The 21,067-nt window shown below is 37.6% G+C and overlaps 1 protein-coding gene across 17 annotated transcripts in view; it reads left to right on the top strand.

The window, feature by feature from the left end:
• Window positions 1–21,067, top strand: part of LOC5571223 (potassium channel subfamily T member 2) — a 716,145-nt gene that overhangs the window by 663,079 nt on the left and 31,999 nt on the right. For 8 of the 17 annotated variants that reach the window (XM_021840115.1, XM_021840117.1, XM_021840116.1 and 5 more), the window contains 7 exons: window positions 9,097–9,234; window positions 19,597–19,702; window positions 19,767–19,982; window positions 20,047–20,210; window positions 20,281–20,392; window positions 20,471–20,656; window positions 20,710–20,922. In XM_021840115.1, coding sequence (XP_021695807.1) covers window positions 9,097–9,234; window positions 19,597–19,702; window positions 19,767–19,982; window positions 20,047–20,210; window positions 20,281–20,392; window positions 20,471–20,656; window positions 20,710–20,922 — 1,135 coding nt within the window. The remainder of the gene's footprint in view (window positions 1–9,096; window positions 9,235–19,596; window positions 19,703–19,766; window positions 19,983–20,046; window positions 20,211–20,280; window positions 20,393–20,470; window positions 20,657–20,709; window positions 20,923–21,067) is intronic. The other 9 variants (XM_021840119.1, XM_021840118.1, XM_021840113.1 and 6 more) reach the window with 3 other exon arrangements.

Below are 21,067 nucleotides of genomic sequence, written 5' to 3'. Positions count from 1 at the left end.
GTGTCAACCTGAAAATTTGTAAGGATGCTTGAAATATATCCCCAAAACGAATTTTATCGTAAAAATTCGTACCAATTTGTTAATTTTGTTGTGAGAATTGAATATATCATAGATATCAGAAGATTCCTTCGGAAATTGCCTACATTTAGGCGTTTTCTGCGGCATTGTTGAAAATTATTTGTTTATTATTTCCATACATTTTGCATTGTTAAGAATTTGGCAAGCATGTTTGGATTCAGGAAGCCCAAATTAAATCAGTAAAGTTGTTTTCAAAACTAACAATAATTGTTTTGACATGTGATCAATTTCACCCCGAAATGAAATTCCTTGATTTTTTATTTTAGAGACGATTTTCTACACTAAAATCACAACTGTATGAAAATTTGAGTACATAAACCAATGAGGCTCACCGTCGTACTTGTTTTCATGCATTCAGTTGTTTGGAATCGGCAACATCATAGACAACAGACATGGAAAACAGTGAAAAGTGATCAATTTCACCCGAAATTACGGTACCTTACTTCGAAAGCGGTGCATTCGATTCGCATCCGGATGCGCTCAAATGTACCCTACTTTCGAAACAGGGTTTTTTGCATGGATACCGAGAAAACTCCATTTTCGGCAAACTTCCTTTAAATATTTTTGAACAAGTTTTTCTACGAGCATTAATAGGAGACTCTTCTAAATAAAAAAAAGAATCCCTAAAACATATGGTTTTTTCTCTACAAGTTTCATTTCAAGAATTCCTCAAGAAGGAATATGGGTAGGTACCATGATGGGGTCCTCAGAGAAATTTCTCTAAAAACATCTCAATGAGTTTCGCTGGGCATTTTTCAATTACAAGAAATATTCCAATAAGCTTTTCATCCTGATTGCATCTTTGAATTACACCAACAACAAAAAGATTTGTTCAATAGTTTTCACATATTAATATATATTTTTACTTATGATGTTGGCTTTTCAGTCTTTGAGGATCAAAAACAATTATATTTTTCTTTATTCGACGTTTTGGTCCTTTTGGATCTTTTTCTAGGAGTCAAAAATGTTTGTTGATTTGTCGATAGTGTCGAAATAGCTTTTTAAATTTGTTTTCTGGAAGTTAGAAACACGGAGAAAACCAAACACATATGACGCTAGAACGTTCAAAAACAACACAATAAAGAGAAAACAACAAAGCTTTTTGACTCCTAAAAAAATGTCCAACAAGCAGTGTTGATAGACTCACACTCAAAATCTCAATCAATACGCTCTCCCGTGAGAGCAAACTCATTAGAGATCTGCTTCGCAAATCTCACGCTTGAGATTTTGATGCAAAATCAACTCAATCAACTCAAACCGTAAAAAATGATTCAGTCGCAAAACCCGGCAAAAATTCGTGAAACCCGAATAGTGTTATTTACGTTAGAAAGGATTAACATAAATTTACCAGACTAACAAGAAATTATTGCCGTGTGTGAGTAAACTGTGGAAATATGAGACAATGAGTTGAAAAGGTGAGCCAACTCATCCATGATTTTCTGACTGCTGAGTTGCATGATTGACAACTCACACATGAAAAATCTCAAGCGTGAGTTGTGAGAAATTGAGTTTTTCACAACACTGCCAACAAGGACCGAAACATCGAACAAAGACAAAATATAGATGTTTTTTTTATTCTCAAAGACTGCAAAGCCATCATCATAATCAAAAATGATACTAGCAGTTGACACATTAGTGAAACATATTTATATATAAATTTCTAAAGAAATCTCTATGCTTATTTTTTGTTGGATTCAAACAAGAAGTTGCTCCAGAGTTTACTACATGGTTTAATAAAATTTCTTTTCAAAAGTCCGTATATAAATACTTGTTTCAGAATTTCAGCTAGATTTGACACAACAACTTCTCAAAATATATTTCCAGTAATTCCTAAAGAAATGTCTAAAGGGATTACTCACGATACATCTTTCCGTTTGCGTGTTCTCTCAGAACTTGTGCTAGAAAATTACTGTAGAAATTTCTCTGAAACCTCCAGGGATCACTTAAAATTTCATGTACTTATCGAAGTTTGTTTTCAAGAATTACACACAACAGTTTCTGCAGGTTTTTTATTAAAATTATTCCAAGGATTTTCCCAAAACTACTTTTAGGTATTTCACTAGGAATTCGCCCAAGAATAGACTTTCGTAGAGGTCCTGGGTGAATTTCTTTGCAGGAATTCGTGGAAGAATCGGAGTGCTATTTTTTGTAAAATGAAGACAAACCGGCATAGGGTTGAAAATCTCTTTATTAAGCACAATATTTTGTAGGAATACTTAAACTAATAAAATCGAAAATCGTTCGATTTTTTTAGTACCGTTTTGATTCATAATGCGAATATTTAAATATAAGTTAAATATAGCTTATTTAAAGGTGAATATTAAATCATTAGGGCAGGCTGGGCAAGATGTGCACCGTTTGTTTGTAACGTTCTTATCAATGTTTTTCAATCAATTCTTTTAAAATCGGATTCCCAGATTTATAAAGATGAATGGATTTGACGGCCAAAAATTGTCATAAGTATATTGCAGTTCATTAATTTACTTTTTCATAAAAGATTTGACAGTTGTTAAGTAATTTTTGAAGTGTAAACAAATTCATTCCTACTTTTTCGGTCCCTTCAATCGGCATACAATTTCTTTCCATATCTCGAAATCTCCAAATCTAAAAAAAAAGGTTTGATCGATGAGATTCTCCGCACAAAATGGTTTTTTATGAGTTCATATGCATATTACGTTTCGTTCCGTATAACCGTGTAAAGTCGGTTTAATCCATAGCAACTGTCAAATCAACTTTGTTATAATGTATTAAGTCGCATAGTGCAGATTGGTTCACAGTTTAGAGGGCCTGCTTATGGAAAAAAAATCGTTTAATGAAAAAAGTAATAAAAAAGTGCGCAATAAAATCTACGCACTCGCTTCTTCTTCTTGACATTACGTCCACACTGGGACAGAGCCAGCTTCACAGCTAAGGATACAATGAGCACTTCGACAGTTATCAACTGAGAGCTTACTTTGTTTAAGTTACCATTTTCGTATTCATGTGTTGGCCCACGGAGGTCAGGGTAATTTCCGTTATGAAAAAATCCTGCACCGAACGGGAATCGAACCCATACACATTCAGCATATCTTTGCTATGTAGCCGCGGACTCTAACACCTCGGCTAGGGAAAACATCTAATGTGTCACATTTTGTATTAAATTTTTGAGTAACCTTATAAAGAGGAAGCAGAGATAAAAAAATATATATTTTGGCGTAAATTATCTTTGTTTCCCTCGATGAAAATATTGGCTACGCCCATGTGCAACCCTTGTCTATTATGCCTTCATCCGAGTCAATAAATCATCCCCCATATAGAAAGGATCACTGCGTCCGTTTCTGAGACACGGGACAAAGTTCACTTCAATAATTCAATTATAATCCTACTGCATGATTAGCTTTTAAGCACAAAAGCCGGAGAAGGCTCGCCGCCCCAGATCGTATCAGTCGGTGCGTCCCCAAGTACCTACTCCGGGAGATAAATTATCACCATCCCTACTACTATGCTAATAAACCCGACCGATAGTAGGACAACCGTTCTTCACGTCTTCCGGCTTTCGATCCACTTTGAACACGGTGTACCGGAAATCGTAAATAACGAAAAAAAACAGACCACCCACAATTCAAATTATGTAGTAGCCCTCTTGAACCAAGTGGTTGGAGTCCGCGGCTACAAAGCAAAGCCATGCTGAAGGCATCTGGGTTCGATTCCCGATCGGTCCAGGATCTTTTCGTAATGGAAATTTCCTTGACTTTCCTGGGCATAGAGTAATACGATGATGCCACACGATGAAAGAATGCGAAAATGGCAAATTTGGCAAAGAAAGCTCTCAGTTAACAACTGTGGAAGTGCTCATAAGAACACTAAGCTGAGAAGCCGGCTCTGTCTCAGTGAGGACGTTAATGCTAAGAAGAAGAAGAAGAAGAACCAGATTTGATATTATACTACACATTATCACTACAAACACTTTCTGGTGTAATTTCTGAAGTGTTCCTTAGAGGAATACTCGGGATAAGCCTGATTTGCTACTGAAAACGAATCGTTAAAGAAATTTCTCGCCGATTCCTTGCATAAATTTTCCATGCATCAAGATAGGCCGAGAAATTACTTGTCAGCAGCGAATCAGGCTATAAACTATTTTAGGGATGCTCACAGAAATTTGAAAGTTACTTGTTGGTATCCATCAATTCTCTAACCGTTTATGGACTTATTGCTCAGAAAACAAATTGTAGGAAGACGCACTTTGGACTTCACTTTGTACACTGTAAATGAAAAAAGGACGGTAACCTTCAACATTTAACGTTTCATGCAAAACGGATGCAGAAGTTGTGTCTCATAAAGTATGGGAACGACTTCAACATACCGCCATTTCTAGACTAGTACAGATAAAAATCTGATTTTCAAACATTTAATTCTTTCTTTTTAATGTATTCGAATCCTCTGAGCAGAATCTCAAAAGAGAAACATAAAAGTAGATTGGAGTACCTTGTACCTTTTAATTACGCCCTAAACGCCCCTTTAGGGCGGAATTATATGGTACAAGGTACTCCAATCTGCTCTTAAGGACATATAGGAAGGAATCCCTGTCATGGCAGTGAAGATGGCTTCCTCACATATACAAACACAATTCTGGAAGTCCACATTATTTCTCAAAATATTTCACTTACCTGTACTAAATCCACTCCCAAATTTCTAACGAGACATCAGAACACTATTACCTTACAATTTCCGTAGTTTAAACACTAGTAGCTGGTGGGAATTTCACGAACCGTGCTAAGTTTCAACACGGACGTTTAACTTTGCTACAATTGTTTACACTTACCCGCCTGCGAACGAAGAATACTTCTCGCCGAATTTTACCACTTTCGCTAAACGTAGAACCTCCAACACAGTTTACTTTCACTACTTGATAATTAAAGATCAATTACTAGTTGATTTCTTATGGAAACAACTTAAAATTTCACCAAACCGTGCAAAAACAATCACTCGATCACAGCATTTCGCTTTTTTTTATTTTTCTTATTTTGTACCGATTGCTCGCTTGCAGGGCTGTCATATAGGTTGATGGTTAAGGTAAAAAGGTGTAATACGCCCCTTAAGGAAAAACTGCTTTATTGCAGTAGCAAAAGCATCACTTGTAAAGTTTTTTATGTCAATGTGTTGCTTATTTAGTTGGCCATGCTCTGCATGCAACCTTCTCTTTCCAGGTTGCTTTGGTGTACTAGCTGTTTTTTTTGTAAACCGTCCCAATGTTTACATTTCAAAACAACCCAGGCAATATGCCCCTCCCATAGAAAAAAGGTCCACAGCGTTTTAGAAATGTTTCCAAGGAGAATTCCACCACTTGCTAAGCCTAAAGGGGTCCATTAGCAGTCGTCTTCCGGTAAAAGTTTTTGTAATAAGTACAATAGTACAGAAGGGGCTTCATTAACGGCAAGGCTTGCTTATCGGACGCATAATGTTATGCCAAAAACCTGATTTTCGATATTTCTAGAATTTCTATTGATTGTTTATACTTCTCAAAGAACATATATGCGCACCATAATATATTCGCGAATAGTTAAGAAATGTAATCATATTTACGTGTAAAAGAAGCCTCAATCCCGTGAAACTTCAGAGGGGCGTATTGCCCCGGTGGGGCGTATTACACCAAGTTACCCTACGTATGACATCAAGCAATCTTATTTAGTCGAAAGGGAAAAGACTCAAATTGAAGAAGCGATTGCTGGCAACAACGTCTTATCAATTATAATTTCACTATTACTAACAAATAGGATAATATTTTTTGTGTACCACTACTTTTATACAGTTATTGGTGGATTCAAAGGAGTTTCACCTTAAGTTTCTCTATTTGTTAAAATTCACAATTGGTGGACATTAGAAGTGTTTTTTTCGTACATACCGGTTCCAGGCACACCATGGCGGGGATCTCGAGAGATTTGCTCTATAAATAAACACGCTCGCTCTCATGGCCGCTGCTAGTGCTGAACCTTTAAGGCGTCCCCAGCCATCAGAACACTACGATCCGGCCCCAACCGCAGTTAGTCGTCATTTCTCGATGAGGTGGTTTCCCTTGTCGGTGACGGGTGAAAGTGCAATACGTTCTGACTGGTCTCTGTACTCACACTTGACTGCCTTCCTCGTTGTACGAAACAGACCGGGCAACTTATGCCGTACGTAGCAAAGTGCAATTCCGCACTTTCGTCCCCATGATGCCACCACCGGGGCCTAGGGATGGAAACTGCGTCTCGGTCTGTGCTATGATTGCCTTTTGTTTAATTTTATCAATTAAGTGGAAGACCCATGATAATAGCGAACTATTTCCGTTTGAGATATCGAGTCGCTCTGTCCTGGAGCGTAAGAGAAGTGGTGAAAAGGTGGCCGCCTGGTGTTTTTTTCTGGAAAGATGAAATTTTAACCTTTCATTCCATAATAAAAAAGATTGGAAATCGGTTATAATTTAAAAATAAAAAATCCAATGCTCTGAGGCCTACAGTGTAGGCCAATAAAAAATGACTGATTTTTTATTTTTAAAAAATATATCTGAAAAACTACAAACATACTTCGCTGAAAATTTGACAGTAAACGTAAAATTTTCTGAACTTTCAAAAAAAATAAGAATGGCAATAGCCCCTTTGGTCCCAAGGCCTTCAAAACACGGATTTATTTTTTCATGTAAAAAAAAAACAATTTTTATGAAATTTTATATTTTTCTTGAAAAGTCAAAATTTTAGCTTTCAATTCGTCCAAGTAAATTGATAATCGGTTGAACGGTTCAAAAGGTACGATTTTTTTTAAAATAAAAATTTTGCCAAGTCGCAATTTTTTTGGTCACCCTATTTTAAAAATGGACACCCTAATCAAAAAATCCAAAATCACGTGTATCCATGTTTCGGATAAGGAACAAAATAGCAAATTTTCACGGAATTCGGTGACCCACTAGATCGGATTTTCATAGATTGGCTGCATAATAGGTAAAGTTATATCTTGCCTTTATTAATACCACTATAATTATCGCAATTCAACGTAGTTCTCAGAGGAGTTTCTGAAAAAAGTGAGTAAACGTCGAGAAATCTCCACTGAATTCTTGAGGGATTTTAGTGGATGAATCATTGAAAATTTGTGTGTAAAGAATTGTGGAGGAAATTTAGATGATTCTTCGTAGATCTTTTAAGTATTCGAATCCTTTGAGCAGCATCTCAATGAAGTTTTTCTAAAAAAAAAATAATATTCAAATTCGTATAAGTTTAAAACGTTTTCAGCCATCGCCAATTATTAAAATATTATGCATAGATATCTCATGTCAGACAGATTTTTTTTTCTGATAAAAATTGAAAGTGATTGACATTCACAAAATATCCGAGTATTTCCAGTCATCTAAACACTTTTCCATTTGTCCTCATTATTCTGTTTCCAAATTGGCTGGCGTGCTTATTCTGCGTGGCGTGTGAGATGAGACGAGTCGAATAAGGTGACAAGCATTTCAATACGACACATATTGTGGCCAAAAATTAGCTCAGTAGCTTTGAAACAACTCGAATAACGAAGTGAATTAAAAGTGCCAACAATAGGATCCGGCTCCCTATCAGTTGATAATGCTCAATTATAACATGTGTGCTACTCGAGGTATAAATCCAGAACCGATTATCCTACTTGGGTTATCAGTACAGGTCATGAAACATGAATAGATTTGTGGTGTTGTGTCGAACTTTCATTGAAACAGGCTGAAAATTGTGGAGATTAGACCCAAAAGATCACAAAAATTTGATTGACAAAAATAGGTCAGAGACGTAAAGGTTAAATTTTCAAGTTGTTTGAAAAACATGAAAAAAAAAACAAAAACTTGAATTAAATCTACGAAAAATATAATATATATCACTTCTTAGTGAGAATCGAAACTCATGACTTCTAATTCGCTAGACAGGGCACGTTACCGCTATGCCACGTCAGCACACCCATGAACGCACAAGGAAACCTGAACTCGATTTAAACTCAATAAAGAAAAGAAATAAACTTTGTTCAAGCATGAGCAGAACCTAAACTTCTATGGGTGCGAATGAGTGATTGTGATTTACCTATACATATCTTTTTACCAATCAATTTGTTTGTTTTCCAAATCTATTGGCTGATACTGACTAGCTATTTTGAAATATTCATATACTAATTAGCACGATTTTTTTCCATCATTATCGCACACTTAGTATCTGAACAACTGTTGTATAATGAAGAAAATGTTCACAATATTTCCCGTATTCTTTGAAGAGACCTGACATTATCAGCAATACCACCATGTGAAATGCGAATTGATAACGCGTGTAGATTGGTGACCAATCAACCAAATTATCAAATGAAAGTAGAGTGCTGTTTGGTTGTCTAGGGGAAAAGCACCAATTTTTCGACTTATAAGAATACTGTGCCAATTTTCGGGTTTTCACACAAAGCAGGCCCAAATTGTATGAATGGGTCCACAATTAGTGCTAATAATCAATCGAAAATCGGTGCTTTTCCCCTTAAATTTTGAAAATTTTAACTGTTACTTCGACTCAGCGGTATCAATACCATGGAGACGCATGGTGTTTCGCAGACAACCAATCAGATGGGATTTCCATCTACACGATGCTATCTAGAAACACAGAAACTGTCGAACTCAACGTACATTGATGGTAAAAGTGCAGATGAAATGCATATCACAAGGGGATATTGCTGTTTATGAAATGCACATAACTGATTGATGTTTGTAACCCAGCACCTTACTTCCCCTCTAGATTCACCCCGACCGATCGGACAGCCAACCTTTGGGTTAACTAACGAAACATTTGCTTTCATTTAGATTCCCATTAGTAAATCGTAACCTCAAACTCACCTCAAAGCCGGAAGGCACAACAGCCCATCTCCGTAGTGCTAGTAGAACTTTCAACTAATCTCCACCTCCCGAGAGGTTCTTATTCTCACACAAATCGACTATTTGTTTTTTTTCTTTTCATTTCCCAAAACCCCGTCCCAATCATCTCGTGTTCTATTTTTCTCCACCCACTCAAGTAGCATGGGCAGTGCCGATCTGTCCCTCCTGCAGACGGTTTCCCTCAGCTCTACCGGCGAGTCAAAGTGTTGTAGTTCGACATCCGATAGCAAAGATTCGACCCACACTCCCACTGCATGGCATACCGATTGTTCCCGGTAAGTGTGTATGTATGTTCCGTTTCCGTTCCGGTTCGGGTCCCGTGTTTTTTTGGTAGCTGGCTGTGGACACCCCCCGCTTGTAGTGGAAAAAATAGTAGAAACTAGTTAATGCTTCCGTTGTTGAGGGGTACAGTAATCCTTCTGTGTAGGATGTTAATTGGTATCGATTGGACACAACCAGCGTAGCGGATTGGAACTTAGCAAATTGCAAGCATTGGAATTTACTTATAGGTTTCCAGGACAGTTCATCGCAACCAAAATTATGGAGACGCATGGCAGCCTATTGATACACCTAAAAAGAATTTCAAAATCCGGGTATTCTACATCTACGAGATTCAATAACTGTTCATCAACCTGTAATCTAAACCGCTCAGATGAAAACCATTCTAGGAGGATGACTGTATTTTAGTTAGTATTCTAGCAGTAGCAACATGTTTGTTCCTTACAGCTTGGTTTGTTTCGTTACTTCTGCAATAATTGGAATGGAGAAAGAAAATTCTTTGTGCATGTAATGCTATAAATTTTAGTGTCTGTTTCCGCTAGTTTTTGGATATTTCTCCTACTTACTTAAAACACATATAGTCGCAACTGTCACTTTCACCGAACTTCACAAGAGTTTATGTAATAAAGCTGTTCCAAGAAATTTTTTGATTTGAGTTTGTGATCACATAACACAGCGTAACAAAAATGACATTTTTGCGTGTCTCAAGGATCGTATTATTAGTCTGCTGAATCTGATGCCATTCTCAGAAATTTTCCAGTACGTCACAAATTTAAGCTACAGTTCGCCAAAGTTGTATAAAACATTGGTTTTATTGATGTTTACATAAAATTCAAAGTATAATTTATCAAACTTTTTTGTGAACTTATCAACCAAACTTGCAAAATAGGACTTAAACTCACATTTTAGAGATAATTTGTCAACAATTGCACAATCAAATTTAGTGCAAACCGATTTTTTAACATGCTTGCTGTCACCATACAAAATTCTTCGTTTCTCTTAAATGGGAAAATACAATACTTTGTTAGACCATCGAAAAATAACTTATCCGCATCGAAAATATTATAAACTCTGTTGATAAGTATTGTTATACATATAAAGTTTGAATTCTGTGGCAAATGTAGCAAATAAATTGCCATACAAGCTGGCAAACTTGCATGCAAGTTGGCTATAATAGTCAATTTTTGCATGGTCTGGGGATGTTTTTCATGGAGTGGAGTAGGAAGCCTCGTGAAAACCGACGGAATAATGACGGCAGATTCCTACATCAACATCTTGCGGGAAAATCTGGAGGTTTCGCTGATCCAGACGGGCCTTGAAGAGAAATTCATATTTCTCTAGAACAACAACCCGAAGCATACTGCCAAGAAGACCAAGTTTTTGGTCCGGTCTTGTCGGATTAAACCGCTGGAATGGCCTCCACAAAGCCCAGACCTCAACCCCATCGAGAATTTGTGGGTGATTCTCGATGCCACGGTTGACAAAACTGGTGTTAACAACAAAAATAATTATTGTGAGGCATTGGAGCGCGCCAGGGATGAACTAGAACCACAACACCTACAAAACCTGATGAAAAGCATGCCTCCAGCAAGTCCTAAAGGCCAAAGGAGGACACATTAACTATTAAATTGCTTTTTGTTTTTCTTAAATCATCTTTTCTGGGGTCAAGAAGGAAGTGGGCACTTTATTTTGTCACTATTTTTTCAATACAAATTGATTTTCTTTTTCTTTGAGTTAAATTCTTTTTTAATCAAAATTTCGTAAGTGCAACTTTAAAAGAATACCAAAAATAAAATATCAAAAAAGATTTAAGTGTGTTAACTTTAATTTGAACCAAATCAATGAGAGAAATTCGAAAACTGGTGAGGTGGGCACTTTATTTTGCCTATCAGTGTAGTAGTTCCTCCAAAGATTCCAGTGAGTGGAATCCTCTGGATGTTCTCGTATGAGTTTTTCTGGAAGGTTTTTGAGACAGTATAATTCGTCCGGAAGCTCATACTGAAGTTCCTGTAGGAATTCCTCCGGAAGTAACTGTGGATGTTCCCCCAGGAGTTCCTATTGAATTTCATTTGATAGTTCCTCTATAAGAGTTCTCCCAAAAGAGTTTTTTTCAGGTAAATTTACTAGGAGTTCTTCGGCAGGGTTCTTTTTGAAATTGCGGTGAAGTTTATATACGGTTATATACAGGATCTTCTGGAAGTTCCTGTTGAAGTTCTTCCGGAAAGTTTTCTCAAAGTTCTTTCGGAAGTACCTGCTACATTTATTTTGAAAGTTCCTCTCAAAGCTTCTGTAAGAATTCCTTCACAAGTTTCTCAGGAAACTCCTTTAGGAGATGATTTAGATACTCCTTTGAAAATATTTCCAAAAGTATTTCCAGGATTTTCTATGAAACTTCCTCTAGGAAGTTCTCCTGAAGTTCTTATAGAAGTTCCTAGGGAAATCTCTTTGAATTCCGCATCGGATTCACCTGGAAGTTCCCCTGAAAGTTGCATTAAAAGTTCATGAAGAAGCTTCTGCAGAAGTATTTCCAATGCTGGAATTCTTCCGGAAGTTTCTTCCAGTTTTCTTTTGAAAGTTCTTCTAAAAGTTCTTCCAAAAGTTTTTTCAGAGATCCACCGTTTTTTCCCCAGGATTTACTTCAGAAGCTTAGCTTAGCTGGGAATTCGGAAGTTATCTTAAGAGTTCCTCTATAAATTCTTCTGAGTTCCACACGAATACCTCCAGATGATCATTCAGGAGTTACTCCAGATAATAATAAATCTTCGAGCTGTTTATTGGAATACTTATGAATAAATAATAAAAATAATTTAGTACTATACCGTCAAATTTTATAGTACTGAATCCGTTGCCTGGATGTTCCGCTAGTGTTTCCTCCGGAAGTTCAAACAGAAGTTCCTCCGCAAGATTTTCCAGGAGTTCCTGTGGAAGTTTACTCATGAGTTTTTTCGGCAATCTCACTAAGAGGTAGGAGTTCCTCCAGATGTTCCCAAGAAAGTTTCGCTAGGAGCTGCTCCGCAAGATTTCCCAGGATTTCCTCTGGAAGTTGAGTTATAAATTTCTTTGGCGGTTTCGCTAAGTGTTCCTCCGTTCCTGTAGAAGTTTCTTTAGGTGTTTCTAGTATTTCCTACAGAAGTTGTTCTCGGAATTCTTTTGTGAATTCGTCAATAAATTCCTCCGAAACTTCTTGTGATTTCTTCTGGGAATTACGCTTGAAGAGAATCACAGGTGAATTCTTGTACGAAATTCTAAAGGATTTTTGGATTGAAATCAAAACGAAATTATTGAAGAAGTTCCCTATAGAAGTTAATGCAGGATATTCCCAACTATTTCCTAACAATCCTTCAGAATTCCTGGATGAATTTTGTGAATAATTCCTCGAAGACCTTTGGGAGTTATTCTTTAGAGGCCTGGAATGCACTAAATTGATTCGCTGAAAAGAATCTAAAAGGAAACGCTGAAGGAGTGTTCAGGCGAGTTTCTGAAGGAATGCTCCCAAAAAATCATGGAAATTGCTAAGAACTTTAAAAATTGTTGCTCGAGTTTTTTTTTAATAACTCGCAATAGATTCAGGTACAGAAGTTATATAGAATTCCTTATACAATTTCCGATGAAGTTTTTGAAAAAATTCTTAGATGAGATCTTGAGGAATATTTGGAAGAATTCTCGGAATTATAGTTTATAGAATCTCTGGAGGAATTTTAAAATAACCATTTCCGTAGTAATCCTTGGAATAATTTAGAAATAGTAGTTCCTTCCTCTACAAGTAACTCCGAAATATCTTGTGATTTCCTTTGAGATTTGCACCTGAAGCTAGTCGCAGGCGAATCTTTGATCAAAACTCCAGAGGAAATCTGAACGAGGGCAGGGAATTCTGGAATGAACTCACATGAACATTCATGGTGGAATTCCCTGAGAAGATCACAAAATAATTTCCTGTATGATGACTCCTATTCGTTTCTGAAAAAACGCTAAATTAACCCCCCCTGAAGATCCTTTGGAGTTTTTCTTTATAGGAATCCCTTAAGTATTTACCTTACGAACTTCTTACGTTATTCCCTGAAATGCCCTTAAAATGATTTACCGAACAAATTTAAAAGGAAACGCTGAAAGAATTCCCAGGGAAGCTTCTAGGGGGTTTTAAAGAAAAAAAAATCCCAACAGATTTACTACAGAAATAACTGAGGGAATTCCTAAGATTCTACCTCATTACCCCGAATGCTATCACCCCGAACTTACCATTACCACGAATTCCAGCACCCCGAACGCAATTTCTCCGAATTTACAATTATCTTGACATGATGATATTGATGACATTATCCCATGATATAGAAATTCGGGGTAATGTCATTCGGGGTGATGGGTCGTTCCGGGGTTTGGAATTCGGGGTAATGGCGTCCGGGTTAATGGCATTCGGGGTAATGGGGTCCTCGGAGCAATATTCAAAGAATATCTGAATGAGTTTTGATAAAAATTTAAAGATAAATTACCGAAGTAGTTCCTTGAAGCATTTCCATAGCAATCCCTGAAAGAATTTCCGAAGTGTTTACTAAAGGAATTCATGGAGTAATTCCCTGAATTGTTTCTGAAATATTTCCCGGAATTTTTAATGAAAATGATTAATAATCACGGAGGAATTTACAGATGAGTTCCTACAGGAAGCCTGGAGTAGTTTCTGGACAAATTCCCGGAAAAGTTCCGGGATAGATTGTCTGACAAATATATAGAAGAAATCTGGGACAAGTTGAAATGAATTCCCGGAATTATTCCCAGAGAAATTTTCCGATGGTCTTATGGAGGAATCATTGTTATAATTCCTGGATAGTAAGAAAGATTATGTGTCTTTAGTAGATTTGAGGTACAAGTCATCAAAGTTGATTAAAACACTGGTTTTTGACAAAGCAAAGTTCATCGATTTCATCATAACAAAATCATTGCGCAAATCAATGAATCGACCAACTTGAACATGATAATTATGTCACAAGATAGCCATAAGCAAAACACACTGAATCCGTGTTGGATGATCATCTATGCGTCCATAGGTTGACGCATACGAATCTGAAGGGAAAGCTTCGGGAATTTATGTAGAAAAATAATGGAATCCCTGATGTCGGTTGATGAATCAATCCATAAATCAAAGGAATTCAATTTGCAACACACACGCAGTTTGCAAGGAAATCTCAGCAAATCGATATGGACGTTCATGAATCGATCCATAACTCTAAACACACGGATCGGGCGTGTGGATTTATATCAGTGTAGCATTATACTCCTTCCCTACTGCGTGCTCTCTTTGAGTTCGTGTTTTCACAGTTGACGCACTCTTTGTGCTGTGATCAAATTATGCTCTTTGCGCGCATTGTGCGAGTTGATGCGCCAGTCCAGATTTCTTCGAACGTAAATTCGACAATAGGCCTTTTCACGAGACGTTTCTAATCAGCGGATCTCGAAGTACTTTGACAGTTCTACTATGGAGATGACAGATCCGTGTTTGCACCGGTCCTCCACCAATGTAAACGAATGCATAGACGGACCTGTCACATGAAAAGGCCTATAGTCCATTTTACGAGACGTTTTTGAACAGCTGATCGCTTATTTTATGAATAAAATTTTGACAGGAGGCGGTGTCGAAACGTGTGAGAGTAACATCAATATCATCAGTGTCGCCCTTCCGTAAAATGGACTATTTAAGCGTTTCACCCCCTTTCCTTCACCATTAATTCAGGATTTTCGAGCGTTTGAAGATATCTAAACAAACTTTTGAAAAGGGCACATCCACATTGGTAAACAATGACTTTTCAGGACGCTGTTGAGCCTAATTCTACTCGGTCACGCTCACCAATATCATTACTAGGACACTAATATTTCTGATAGTAGTGTTAGTTTGCGTGAGCGGGGTAAAAGCGGGGTGTTCATCCAGATATGATGATTACATCTCGGGCAACTTCTCAAAAGGACCTATGTAACATTGAGAGATTCTCTTCTCTCTCGCTCTCTTTCGATTATAACAGAGTCATACTGAAGCTTTGGGGAATTTTTATATTCCCAGTCGGTCCAGGATCTTTTCTTAATGGGAGTTTCCTTGACTTCACTGGGCAGTATCATCGTACTTGCCACACGATACACGAATGTGAAAATGGCAATTTTGGCAAATAAAGCTCTCAGTTAATAACTGTGGAAGTGCACATTGAACACTGAGCTGGGATGCAAGCTTTGTTCTAGTCAGGACGTAATGTCAAGAAGAAGAAGAAACAAAGAAAGCCTTCCAATTTGAGAAAGGTCCTTTTGAAAAGTTACGCGAGATACATTCAAAAATTTCTCGTAGAAATAGACTTTTCATGGAAACAGGATACACGGAGAACTGAGGTTTGAAGACACAACATGTGGGATAAAGTAGCAAAACTTAAGGGCGGGCCATTAATTACGTAAGACAATTTTGGCTTTCCCCCCATAGTGAGATATTTTGTATGAGATATAAAAATATTGTGTATGGCTAGTGAGAAATCCACCCATCTGTGAAACTTACTTTACCGGGAACCTCTTTACACTATGGACAACCTTCGTAACCTTCAAATTTCATTCGAGTCACACTCCGTACAACTTTTATAATTCACAAAATTTATTTTTTATAAGTTTTCCCTCAACGACCGCATATAATTTAGAACGTAAACATAGTTTTCCATCGTTCGAACTGAGAAAAGAAACTTATGTGCATCAATGTGTGCGTGATGTTCGGCGAAGCATACGGCTCCTTTGATCGTGGTATGAAAGATTATTTCGTTAGGCCGAAAATATTCAAACCCAGTCAGAGCAGTTCTTTCAATGATTTTTTTCTATCTATATTTTTTTAAATTTTTTTTAATGGTTTATTTGAAAACAGGTGGTCTTCAATTACTCCAGCAAAGATATTCTCTTCAAAATGGCTAAGTGCAAAGATAGAACAGCTGAAGAACTAGCGTGCGTTCTGAGACGAATCAAAACTGTTTACAACCTAAATAAGAATGGATACGACGGATATAGGCGACAGAAGACGTTTGCTACTTCCAATAAACGATTAAAGATTATCAAAATAAAATTTCACAATGCAAAAGCCGTCATGGGAAAGCCGGTCAATATTAGCATACATCACTGCAAAACTAGAAAACTTACAGATTCTTACTGATAAAAATTTAATGCGATGGAAACCAGCACATCACCTTAATTACAAAAGATATACCAACCAAAATATTGAATTGAATAATTCGTAACAAATAAAAACTATGAAACAAATTATATTGAATCGAAGTCTTATGAAATACAAAAAAAAATAGCTGAATACACTGTTCACATAGATATAAGCTTATCGCAATTCGATTTGAATTCACCGAAGAATGGCGAATTTATATGTTAAAGACACTGTTGGAAAGTGGCGAGTATGTCTACTGATCCGGAACAAAAACGAACAAAGAAAATGCTCGCGAGAACCAGAGTGCTGATTTACTAACGTCTGTCAGATTCACGAGTATATAATGCTCATGGAATTTGTGAACATGTTTGGAGTTGTAAGGAGAAAATTGCACTTTTGGGATAAAAAACAAAAGTTTACCCTTCAAAATTTCTGGTTTTCAAGGGTTTATGACTACCAGTTTGAAGTTTTCTGTCGATTTGATGGATATACAACTGTTTTGTACATTAAAACAGTAATAATTCACACCTTGTTCGGTGACTCGCGAGAAAATGTTCGCGAACTTTTTTCTATTTCTTTTTGTATGTTCTCCTGAGCAGGCGGGTGCGAACTTACTCACACCAAGCATGCTCGCGAGTCTGTTATGTATCTTTTGCGTTGGTTTACACTTTTGAGATGCTTCACCACTGGTTAAAGAAGGTTGAATGAAACGTTTTGCCAAATCCATCAAAAATATGTTTTATGGTTGCCCCAGAGATGAGAGATATTCACTATCGAAGTAAGTAGCCGAGCTCTTGAAAGAAAAACATAAAAAAAGCAAACAAAAGAGATAGCAAGTTTTGTATGGAACAATCTATAGCTGTTTTCAACAGCCATCGAGTAGGCAAGACGAAGTTTGCCGGGACCACTAGTTTTCTATAAATAATAAAGTTGTTTAATTTCAATGGAAATGATGACCACCCTAATATTCAATAACATCAGAAGAAGGACCTTATTAATACAACCAACAGGAGGACAGTTTTCGTCTAATGTTTTATTTGAAAGCACTCAAAATGCATTTTTCCACGTAAATCTGCTTGCTGGATCTCTATGCAATGGTCAACTTGTGTCCCTGGTCACGTTTTCAAAGACGCTATTTAAATTGAAGGAACTTGCTCTTCTTATTTAAGGCTGGTTTGCTACTGACAAGAAAAGGAATCGCCTATCTCGATGCGTGGACAATTTCTCCCAAGAAATGGTCAAGAAAATCACTTTTTTCCGATCGCAGTACGCAGTTGGGAAGAAATGTCACTTCAAAGGGGGCTCTCTGTAAGAAATTTCTTGACCCTTTCAGTCAAGAAATTTCTTTACTTTTCTTGAGCGAAACAGCATAATTAGCTTTAGACTAAAATTAAAATTGCATTGTTGTTTGTTACTTTCTTAATAGGGTGCCTTTGAAGATTAAAACTAACCTAAATTCGTCCTCATACATTGAACATCAGCTAACGAAAGCAAACCTATTGTATAATTTGCCTTACCCTGAAAACCAATTCAATTCACAGTGTAAAATATTCACTGCATAAGCTAAGTATGCTGCTCCGCTCAAGAAAAGTAAAAATTTCTGCGGAAGAAATGGTCAAGAAATTTTCTACAGTGAGCTGCATTTGAACTGACATTTCTTTTCAACTGCGTACTGCAATCGAAGAAAAATGCTTTTCTTGACCTGAGACGAGACTCGCGAAGACGGTCTTCTTTTTCTGTGATTGCTGAGTTTTTTTCTTATTCCACTTTGTGTTTATACCAATTATGCGCAAGCCGCTCAAACCCTCACATGAACCTCTCAGCAAAAAATGATTGAGTTTGCATCACATCGAATCATAAATAGCCGTTTGAGTGAAATTGCATGCCAGCAAACGTAGTAGACATTAGAAATAATAAATCTTCTGCTTAGATTTATCAGCAACTGTGGAAAAAACTGCTCCGCTGACTGAGGTTTTCAATAACAGTTTGACAGTCGTGAGAGGGGAATCCGTTATTTTTCCTCCTCTGATACTTTTCCACTCTTCCGTGAGTCTCTCTCAGTTCTTGACCATTTCTTGCAAGAAATTTTCCACGCATCGAAATAGGCGATACTTCGCTATACCTAATAAAAATTTTCCGAAATAAACCAGAAAAAGTTTACGGGTATACTACAAATCTACATAAAATATGTGAACCTGGGGATGCGAAGTAGAAATCAACAAGCAGTCAGGCTGCTGTCAATCTTGAATTTTCGTAAAAATGATTTGAGTGTGCCTAGAAATGCACGGTCATGATTTCGTCACGCTAAAAATATGTTTTATAATTTATGTAACACAAAGACAACGAAATGTTAAGAAAAGTTAATAAATTATGCATGAGTATTTTCCAACTTTTCTAAAATATGTTTTAACTAACATACGGTTGACAACTTTCTGATTAAGTATATTTATTGAATTAATAGCCTAAGCGAAATGTTGAAGATTTGTGTGAAGTATTTTAAGGGTGCCCTTTTACTGTGGTTTCCTGCGCGACAACCAAACAAACAAAGGTTAGCACTCGTGGAAAAGTTTGTGTTCAATTTGAGCAACCAAAATGTTCTTGTTCGCACCCTCTAGATGTGAACTATTTAGACTAGCTTCAAAATTAATTATTGCTGATCAGATTCGTGTTCAGTGAAAATTATCCCTCTTATTTATTTTAATAAAACGACTACCAATCTGAGATGAAACGTATAGATGCAAAGTAAGAGTAGACGGTCTATGACAGTTTTCTCAAGTTACTAATATGATAGACAAGTAAGGTATACAACACAAATTTTCGTCCGTTATCAGCATAACAACTCGTAAAAAATCCGTTTTGTACTAAACAATTTGCAAGCTAATATTAGACTCGTTTAGTGCATTGGAGTTCCACACTGTTTAGATTAGAAAAGTGTCCGTTCGTGTTGAAGCTGAAGTTCCTAAATGTTTGTTCGAGTTGCGCGCCTACAGTTTAGTAAAGTTTCGATAGTTGCCCGCAGTTCTGCTTTATGAACAACGATCTAGATGGCGTTAACGATTATTTGGGGTTAAAACCAGCCGCGTTCTTCTAAGTGGGTTGTTCAGTAAAGATGATCGAACTCTGAACGATTTCGTTCAGAGTTCACCGATGTTGTACCGAACGATAATCCTAACTAGCTAACTTTTACATTCCACAGGATCGTCAAAGGTTTCCCTCCCGTTTCACCGTTCATTGGAGTCAGTCCAACTCTTTGCTTCCTATTGAAAGAAAAGAAACCCCTCTGTTGCTTACAACTTGCTCAAGTAAGTATTGCCCATTCTGTTATAAGACGCAAGAACCTGAATTCATCTATTACATCTTATCCAGGTTTGCGAACACTGTAGCTATCGTAACGCCAAAGAATACCAGTGGCAGAACAAGACCATCATCTTGGCCGCTGATTACGCCTCCAACGGTATCTACAACTTTATCATCCCACTGCGGGCACACTTCCGCTCGAAAACGTCTCTCAATCCGATCATACTGCTGCTGGAACGGCGACCGGACATTGCCTTCTTGGATGCCATTTCGTACTTTCCATTGGTGAGAGCAGGATTCCATCTGGTTTGCTTTGATCACTTATCTACATTTTCCATATTTCCCCAAGGTCTACTGGATGCTTGGTTCGATCGACTGCTTGGACGATTTGCTGCGAGCTGGCATCACGTTGGCCGAGAATGTGGTGGTGGTGAACAAAGAACTGTCCAACTCGGCCGAAGAAGACACGCTGGCGGACTGTAATACGATCGTTGCCGTGCAAACCATGTTCAAGTATGACCAGCAGAAGGGGTTTTGGGATCGGGGCCTTACCGTAACTGATATCTGTGGTTGTATTTCTTAGATTCTTCCCAAGCATTCGTAGCATTACCGAACTGTCACAGAGTTCCAACATGAGGTTCATGCAATTCCGTGCTCACGATAAGTACGCCCTACACCTGAGCAAAATGGAAAAGGTAATTAGATCGCTAGATGCACAACTAACCGGTTCCGATCGAACCAACTCTGTTGACACTTTTGCTGATCTCCAACAGCGTGAGAAAGAGCGTGGTTCGCACATTTCGTACATGTTCCGATTGCCGTTCGCCGCCGGAAACGTCTTCAGTGCTTCGATGTTGGACACCCTGTTGTATCAGGCCTTCGTTAAGGACTACGTTATCACCTTCGTGCGACTGTTGCTCGGCATCGACCAAGCGCCGGGAAGTGGATTCCTGACCTCGGTAAGGATAGGACCGCATATCGGGATGAAGTTACTCATTTCCCTTCATTTCAGATGAAAATAACCAAAGATGACATGTGGATCCGAACCTATGGGCGACTGTATCAGAAGCTCTGCTCCACGACATGTGAGATCCCGATCGGAATTTATCGCACGCAAGAGACCAGCGGCGCAGAAGCTTCACATGTGAGTAGCTCACCCATCGCCGAAAAATGGCGTCCGTTTGGATCTTTCGGCATTAAACATTGTGTGCGATTGCGACCAACGGTGAGTCCCAACTCTGTCTTCAACCATGAAAAAAAGACTTGACCAAAAGGCTGCCTACATTTACCACTTTTCGAGCCTTTACTTTACTATTTTCAAGTTTTTTCTGCAGATTTCAATACTTCCACATTTTCTTTGGATCTTCTTC

Source organism: Aedes aegypti, chromosome 2 (assembly GCF_002204515.2).
Source record: "Aedes aegypti strain LVP_AGWG chromosome 2, AaegL5.0 Primary Assembly, whole genome shotgun sequence".
NCBI lineage: Eukaryota > Metazoa > Arthropoda > Insecta > Diptera > Culicidae > Aedes > Aedes aegypti.
Note: the sequence above shows the minus strand (reverse complement) of the source record. Positions and strands in the feature narration are given on the sequence as shown.